Consider the following 8,692-nt stretch of genomic DNA (forward strand, 5'->3'; position numbering starts at 1 on the left):
GGCTCAGCGGCGAAGGAGGAACAGAACGGCGGGTATATTCGACCCGAGGAGTTACGCGATAAATCAAGTCCAAAGGTTGACAATTTGTCACCGGCAGGCGTGACTCTGGCGAGTCGCGAAAAGCGGCCATAATGAAATAATGTGATCTGCTCGACGGCATCAGGGGACCGCGTTTTAAAGGTAAGCGCTAATCGAGAGGTGCTGGCCGAGATGTCCGTCCCATGAAACGTTGGCTACCGTTACATCGAGGCTACTGATAACAAGCGCGTTTGATGGTCTGTGGTTTATTGTGGAAGGCAAGCGGGTCCGCTTATTTATAGGGACCGCGCGACTTTAAAACCCTCAGCAGTCCGATGTGAAATAGAAGCCGAGTGGAAGTCGTGCTATGTTATGCTAGCTACGTGCCGATGTTTCGCCGTCACGAAGTTGTCACCAAGTGGTGACTGAAATAAGTAAATGCATACATTCTGATTGGAGTTTAGTCTCTAGCACTGCTTGAAATTGTCTTAGCTAATTCGACGTTTGGCGTTGTTAGGCAGTACGCTAGCTGTTTAGCCTACTAGCTACCTGGCTGCCAAAAAATGGTTGCAAAGTAATATAGAGCGTTTGACGTACCGTCAGTCAAAGACTCGGAGTATGCAGAGCGTGCATTCTTTACGCCGATTCTTTACGCGGTCAGAGTTTTTTTTTTTTTTTGCAGACATGGTTGTAGCATCGAAAGCTCCGCGGAGCAGAGTCGGGGGGCCCAGGCGCGCAACTTGTTCCGTATAAAACACGTCATATTATTGGCCCAAACGTTCAGATGGAGGAGATGGAGTTAGACGTGTACCTGCCGGACGTCGTTCCGGACTCGCCGGGCGGCAGAGAGGCTCTGCCCTCCACTCTACCGCCGTGGCTGCTGAGCAGGAGGCCCGAGGCAGCACCACAGGCCACGACCGCTCAGCCGGCCACCCAGGTCACAAGGAGGAGACGCAGGGCGAGGTCAGTACATTGTCCTTTACCGGTTTGTGCAGTATGGGTGTCTAGATGCTACTTTGCATACGTGACTATATTTGTCTTACACCGTTTGCAAGAATGGAGAATTGCTTATCGTCCTCGCCAAGTTTTAAGATAATCCGGCAGCCTTGCGGTTCACTGACTCAGTGCTTCTGTGTTCTTCCGTGTCAGGCCGGGCCTGCGCTTCCCATACCCAAACCAGACCGCCCTCTCTTCTGACCGGCCCCTGGACCTCCTCTTTCGGCTGGTGTCAGGCAGCGACGCGAACTCTGGATCCGGGAGCCCGGAGGTGATCAGTGATTCTGAGGAGGAGCCTGGGAGCCCACAGCCTCCTCCCAGCCCTCTTCCGAACGTGAGGGATTCTGGTACGATGTTCCTACGGTCATTAAAACCTGGAAAAGTCATGGAATTTGAAGAGACAATTTTCCAGGTCTTTAAAAGTTTTGTAATACGAAATAACCATATAAAGTTGTGGAAAAGTTATTGAAATTGGATTGACACATGAATGTATAACTAAGTACATAGTTCCCGTGTTATACTGTTGCTTGTGATTACTGTTTTCTCGCCATTCATCTGTGCTCAGTTTTTTCTCTAAACTACCTGTAATTACCCGCCTAGCGGGTAAGGAAACGGACCCATAATCAGAAGGTTGCTGGTTTGATTCCTGAACCGCCAAGGTGCCACTGAGGTGCCACACACTGCTCCCCGGGTGCCTGTCATGGCTGCCCACTGCTAATATGTTAAAAGCATGGGACCCATTTCGTTGTGTCACCGTGTGCTTTCCTGCAGTGTTTCACAATGCCAATCACTTCAGGTTCATTGTAATTTCTGTTGCAGCACCATCTGATGCCACAGCTCCAGAGCTCCCGGCCCCGCCAGGTGTATCTGAGGTAAATCACGAATGACTTTGCCGTCCAGTGGTGCCAGTAATTCTTAATAAGAATAACTGAACATACTGAATGCTGATCATACTGAACTTGTAATGGGGAATGTGTTTAGTCTGCTCTAGCCCATGCGCCTTCCCTGGTACCATGTCCTGCTGCTGGTGCTGCGGCTCCCGCCCCTGCTCCCAGTACCTCTGCCCCTTCTGCAGTGCAGGATGAGGGAGATGATGGAGAGGGAGAGACCTGCACCATCTGTTTTGAGCCCTGGACTACATCCGGAGGCCACCGGCTAGCCGCTCTGCGCTGTGGCCACCTGTTTGGTCACACCTGCATTGACCGCTGGCTCAGAGGTCAAGGAGACAAGTGTCCACAGGTTTGTGTCTCTGCTGTCGTGCATATTTACAATGTGCTCAGGACATGCTGTACTTAATGGTTTATTTAAATCTTTCAGTGCAATAAGAGGGCAAAACGGACTGATATAGTGTTGCTGTATGCACGCAAAGTCCGAGCTCTGGACAACAGTGAACAAGAGAGTCTGAAAAGGTAGGGCCATCTGAACTAGGTCTGTTTATTGCAGGTTGCCACTTGTTTTCTACATATTTGTCCAATGTAGATAAAGTAAATTTCAGATCTTTTTTTTTTTTTTGTGTGTGTGTGTTTAATCGTGTGTAGGTCTCTTGAAGAGGAACAATCATTGCGCAGAAAGGCTGAGCTTGAGTCTGCACAGTATCGGCTACAGCTGCAAGTTATGAATGATGAGAATGGCAAGCTTCGTAGGGAAGCACAGGTTCGTTTAACTCTCATAAGCTTGATGCTAATCAGCATTTGTTGTCAGAAATGATTTAGACATATTTTCATATATATATATATATATATTTTTTTTTTATTGCCTTCACAATAAGCAATAATTCTTGACATACAGTATTGCAGCTTCACATGTTTCCTGTTTCCCAGGAGCTAAGAAGACTGGCAGCTCTGGCAACAGCTGGCAGCTCATCTCAGTCCCAGGGGACTTCTTTCTCTCTATCCCAGAGACAGGAGTCTTCCTCTGGGGGTCATTATGTCTTTTCGAAGGCAGTGCTTGTGTCTCCAAAAGGAGGGTGCCGAGTGCTTTCTTACTGTGAACCCCTCAGCTGCCTGCTTGCCTCCCAGCCATCTCCTAACCCCATGCTAGTGCCTGGTAAGGCCTTCATTCTTCCTTCATTCTTCTTCTTTTTTTGCATATATTATTTTACTGTGGGATATGAGTAGGTTATGTAACTGTAATTCATGCTACAGTGCCAAATTTAGATTCAGAGACCCCAGGTAAACTATGGAACCTGCCTTGGTATGCCTACAGGTTGTGGTGTGAAGAAGATCAGCACTGTGAACTTGAAGGCATGCCAGTACATTCCCATCCATGCCACCCAGATCCGGGGACTTTCCATTAGCAGGCATCAAGACAACCTCCTCCTCTCTGGAGCACTGGACAACACAGTTAAACTGACCAGGTTGGTCTCTACAGCTCCTCTGGGATAGACAATGACGTTATGTAGGTTTCATAGTCTCTTCATTTTGCTATACAGGGTTCCTACAGTTATTAAAAGCTGGAAAAGTTATGGAATTTGAAAAGATAATTTTTCAAGTTTTGGAATATGAATTAAACATATAAAGTTCTGGAAAAGTAATTGAAATCTGATTGACACATGGATGTATAACAAAGTATATAATTCCTGTAAGACTGTGCAAGATACGTTTTCTTCTACATGTACAACTACAACGTTTAAAACTAGCAGAGGTCTATAGTATCTTTGCTGGCTTTACGTAGTGAACCACGTCACGTGGTGCTGCGTGCGTTGCTTCCATATTCCAGCACCTCTGCCGCAACATGTCTGCTTTTAAAAGTCATGTAAATTGCAGCTAATGATCTCTGCCCGAACCTGAAGGAGGTCGTTTTACTCTGACTTGGGCTGCGTGAACTTGAAATGAAGCTTTTCATGGTTGTCTTAAGTTTAGTTTAACAATCTACAGAAATTTCAGAGAACATATGGTCATGAAAATTTGCCTCAGAGTAATTGAAGAGTCATGGAAATCCTTTTTGTGTAAATGTGTAAGAACCCTGGTTATAATAGTTCTTCTTAATTGTTTTGTATGTTTTAGCTTGTTAACCAACACTGTGGTGCAGACCTATACAACTGAAAGGCCAGTATGGAGCTGCTGCTGGTCTCATGACAACAACAACTACATTTACGCTGGCCTGACCAATGGCTCGGTACTGGTGTACGATACACGGGACACCAGCACCCATGTGCAGCAGCTTGTTTCAGACCAGTCCAGGTGTGCCATGAATCCATTCTGTCTTGTTCCATTTCTTTTCTCGTCTTAGCATTGGGGTTGTCACCAGAACGTCCAAAATTTTTTTAGAGGTACCAGAGCATTGTGCCTGTTGTGGTCGTTCCTTACATGCCTACAAATACAGCAAAAAAAGCGGCAAAAAATAGCTCCCCCCTGGAAAAAGTCAGTGGTGAAAGTACCTGTGCATCACTTGAGGCAGACGACCATAACTGATATGCAAACAATGTAATACTTGGAGGTCAGTCTTTAGTGTACAGCATTTGTTTTCTTACCATCATGTGACTACATATGTGAATAGAAATCCCTTCTTTTTTGTTTCCTTTTTATAAAGGGGTTTAAGTTTATGTACATGGTAATCTGTTGCATTGAAGAAACAAATGTTAATAATGACACCCCTACGTAGCGTTGCCTGGAGTCCAGGCTGAACATCCTCCCACACCCTGCTGATCTTTGGCCTCCATTTCATCTAGGTGTCCAGTAGCGTCTCTCACCTACGTGCCCCGTGCCGCCTCCAGCGTGTTCCCGTGTGGGGGTCTGATAGCAGGTTCGCTGGAAGGTGCCTGCTTCTGGGAACAGGTAGATGGGTCGACTTACCGCCCTCACATGTTGCCCTTGGAGACAAGCGGCTGCACAGACATCCAGGTGGAGCCAGAGAGCAGGCACTGCCTGGTGACCTACAGACCAGGTTGGTCACTACGCTCGTTCCCCGTTACGTCATCAGCATGTGGTTGGGGTTCCAAATGAGGCGTAGGTGTGAAAGGTCCACTTGACTGAAGAACTCTGCCCGCTCCCCAGGCCGCTCTAACCCGTTCCTGCGCTGCGTTCTGATGGAGCTCAACCGGACCCCTCAGTTAGACGACACACGGGTCCCCGTCTGCTCCTGCGTTCCGGTACAGACCTTCACTGCCGGCTCCTGCTGCAAGCTTCTCAACAAAAATGCTGTGTTCAGGAACCCAGGCAAAGATGGGTCCATGCTAGTGTGTGCTGGAGATGAGGCCTCCAACTCCACCATGGTGAGTGATTCTAAACTGGTCCATTTATTTCATCTTAAGCACTAAATACTGGCACTGTGTCTGAGCTGAGACTATGAGGCTAAATATGATTTACAATTTAAAACTATACTAGTTTCCATTGATGAAAACAATATGAGACATTATTTCTTCTCATTTAATTGTGTTATTATATCACTGTTTCTGCGTCCTGTATCTCCCATGCGGTCACACAGACGACGTCACTTCCACCATATGCAATCGCGGCATTAATTATATTTCAGGGTACTTCTGGTGGGTGAACAGATGGCTGGGAGAAAATATGAGAGCGATCTTTGGATGCGCTTTCTTTAAAATTTTAAAAGTGTGTCTCGAAAGATATAACAAATCAGAGCGTTTTCTGTGTCTGGAATGGATTTAGTGTATTATTCATTCTATAATGTAACAATGATTATAATAGTGTTTATAATGTTTTAATTATGAAACTGGTTTTACTAGACTAAAATGAGTCTGGACATGACGTATAAAGACTAAAGTGACCGCTTGAGGCGAAGACTAGACTAAAATTTAAGACAGGCCACCACAAACAGCTATACCACTGAGATGAACGGACCAATAACGAATAGTGCTGTATGTATAAGCATGGTTCATGGTACCCCAGTACTCCCCAGTCCTTCCCCCTTAGTCTTTGTGGATATTTCTACTATGGACACCTTAAAATTATTAAAGATGTTATTAGTGTGTTTGTAATATAGTTAGAATGTAAATATTGAGCAACCATTTAAATTCAATGTACGAGTAATGGCTTTCTTGCCTTATCAGAAAGTCACTCAGCTGCACAAAAGCTGTCTCAGGCTTGTTAATTCACAAGGAGCTGAGATGATAAGTTATTGAATTGTGTTTATCAGTCTTTCTGTGCAAATTGCTTTCAGCAACACAGAGGACGAAACCCAGACTGTGGTTATTTGTTCACCTTGAAGTCTTTTACCCACAAATGGGTAGAAATAACCTTAAATAACAGCCATATTGTTGGACGAATCAGCATCAAATAGGCTATGTTTACAGTGATGGATAGGATGAAATAACTGGGAATATCTTGGGTATATGTTGTGTTGCAGCAAATCATGACCTAAAGTCATTTTGAGTCTATTTTGGTCTGCAAGAAAACAGACCATGTGCACACAATGCGGTGTGACAGAGGCTGTAATTATTTTGCATCATGCAGACCTTCATTTAAATTCTCGTTGGCCTTGGCGGTTTTGAAAAGTATCTGCACTATGCAGAAAATAGCAGCACACAGTGGGAGAGTTGCACTTTCCTGCAGACTTCACTCTCTGTTACAGTTCATTACTTTGCTTTTAATATATATTTATCTGTGTGGAGGCAGTTGTGTGTGTGATCTTTTTATTATTATTATTGTGTATATTTCAAGATGCTTATTTAAATGTGCTGAACGCATGCAGCTATGAATAGAAACACACGCTGAGCAGGAATTTTCCACTGCACATCTTCATCTGAGGGAGTGAATCTGTTTGTTTTCTAACTTATGAAATAATCATTTCCAATTGTTTCATGGGGTTTCGGATCCGATTCATTGCATGTGACCTCATCTAGTACTGTAAATAATCTCTGTTTCCCTGCAGGTTTGGGATGCTGGCAGCGGGGCTCTTCTGCAGAAACTTCCTGCCGATCTGCCTGTGCTGGACATTTGTCCGTTTGAAGTAAACCAGGGTCACTACCTTGCCTCCCTAACAGAGAAGATGCTTAAGGTCTACAAGTGGGAATGAGAAGGTGGCACCCATGGAGAACATGGAAGCTGTTACGAGAAGAGTCAGCGTCAGAAGTTCGGTGTTTCCTTAGAACTGATTGGTCTGTCACAGCAATAATGTCATGCGTAAGGTCTCTGGACGACCCTTATTTTTTCTTTTCATATTCAAAACAACAATGGGGATGTAGTATTGGATGCATTCTGAGTACTACCGCTTTATAATTCATCACATTACAATGCGTATCAGGATTCCTTCATTTTCATGGAATATGGAATTTCGGCAGCCAGATATTCTGCGTTAGTCACAGCTGGTTTTATGGGTGTAGCAGTTGTGAAGTTAGTATAAATAAGTCTTAAAGGTTTTTGAAAGTGTCTGCTTTATTTTTTCATACTTTTTTTTTTTTTTTTTTTTTTTTTTTTGCCCCCCTGTGGCAGGTGTAAATATGTACATGTCGTTTTGCTAAAGTGTGTCTGTGTACGTGCCTTTTTGAAAAATAAAGAAAACAACTGAACTCTAGAATGTGATCAGTCTTGAGCAGTTTAAAGTTTTGACTGGGGATGCATCGACATGGCTTTCTAAATTTTGATAACAATAAACAGTGTTTTAAAGAATAAACAAATATACTTGCTGTTAACTAACTTGTGCACATACTCTAAACTGACTGATACGGATAGGGATGCAATGCCTGGAGTAATTTTTATTTTTTTTTTAAGTGCAGTTTTGCGAGATTGTACTCAACAGATGCAGGTATTCATTAATTTATTTGGTTTATGGCCTGGACACCGACCCCTGGTGGTAAGGAGTACACTGATTACGATGCACAGTATAGATGCTAATGGCAGAAATATACTTGCTGTTAACTATGTATGTTTGTACATACACCCGCAGTCCATATCCTACGTTCTCTGTGTTGGGTTTTTCTGCATGTACTCAAAAATTTGCAAAATGTATATGGCTGCAATACCTGTGTAATTTTATAGGGGAAGTGTTGTGAGATCTGCACTCAACAGATGCAGGTATTCATTAATTTATTTGGTTTACGGCCTGGATGCCGACCCTTGGCAGTAAGGAGTACACACTACAGATTATGATGCACAGTAGGACACAACTGTTAACGCAGCTGTGTACGGATATGCAAACGTAGCTCACAGCAAAACTATTTATGGCTTACTGGGAAATTAATCTGGCATATTTAAGGAAGAATTAGACATTATACTTGACATAAATACAGTTTAGTTTATTTGTGAGACAATATAACCATTATATAAATAAATGTATACACTGATGTGAACGGTCCACAGTATTTGTTTTGCTGAAGAAGTGTTCTTTCGCATGATTCTTCTGGAAATGCTTTATTTAAGTTGATTTTGTTAAAATGTGCAGTGCTTTGCCACCCCCTAGTAGCGTGGATCATGATGGCCTGGCGTGCACGAAATACCGCCATAACGACGACATATTATTGTTTCCAAAAAAATTGGGAATTTAGTTAATTTAGGAAAAAGCATGCTGTAAATTCGCCACGTTATTCGCCTATGCGTGCCGTGTTTTGCGAAATTCTGCGTTTCAACAAGGCAGTGCAGACGGCGTGTGATAGAAATATGTTAAACAGACGCCTGCTCGCGTGGTAAGTGTCTTGAGAACGAGGCTCCTCCCCTTGGCGACCGCGCCGCTTCCCAGCCCGCCGTTCTAGTCGGTGTATTTCTATGGCCCGGCCACTCGC

The 8,692-nt window shown here is 44.0% G+C and overlaps 1 protein-coding gene across 2 annotated transcripts; it reads left to right on the forward strand.

The window, feature by feature from the left end:
* rfwd3 (ring finger and WD repeat domain 3) lies at positions 1–7,374 on the forward strand. 2 transcript variants are annotated; one of them, XM_028958488.1, is made up of 13 exons: positions 1–180; positions 701–981; positions 1,168–1,361; positions 1,834–1,886; positions 1,996–2,253; positions 2,332–2,423; positions 2,553–2,667; positions 2,835–3,060; positions 3,220–3,370; positions 4,020–4,196; positions 4,685–4,899; positions 5,010–5,227; positions 6,847–7,374. In XM_028958488.1, exons 2-13 carry the CDS (start codon positions 803–805, stop codon positions 6,988–6,990), a joined length of 2,022 nt encoding a protein of 673 aa, XP_028814321.1. In that variant the 5' UTR covers positions 1–180; positions 701–802; the 3' UTR covers positions 6,991–7,374. The 2 variants fall into 2 exon arrangements, with proteins under 2 accessions (XP_028814321.1, XP_028814320.1); XM_028958487.1 differs by having other exon boundaries at positions 803–981.
* Positions 7,375–8,692: the final 1,318 nt, after the last annotated feature.

This window comes from Denticeps clupeoides, chromosome 17 (assembly GCF_900700375.1).
Source record: "Denticeps clupeoides chromosome 17, fDenClu1.1, whole genome shotgun sequence".
Classification (NCBI taxonomy): Eukaryota; Metazoa; Chordata; class Actinopteri; order Clupeiformes; family Denticipitidae; genus Denticeps; species Denticeps clupeoides.

Excerpts from the sequence above, each read along its gene's own strand:
- rfwd3 (XM_028958488.1), top strand. The coding sequence starts at position 803 with ATGGAGGAGATGGAGTTAGACGTGTACCTGCCGGACGTCGTTCCGGAC. Across the intron at positions 2,424-2,552 it reads GAACAAGAGAGTCTGAAAAG|GTCTCTTGAAGAGGAACAAT; the intron begins GTAGGGCCATCT and ends AATCGTGTGTAG. Across the intron at positions 4,197-4,684 it reads CTTGTTTCAGACCAGTCCAG|GTGTCCAGTAGCGTCTCTCA; the intron begins GTGTGCCATGAA and ends CATTTCATCTAG.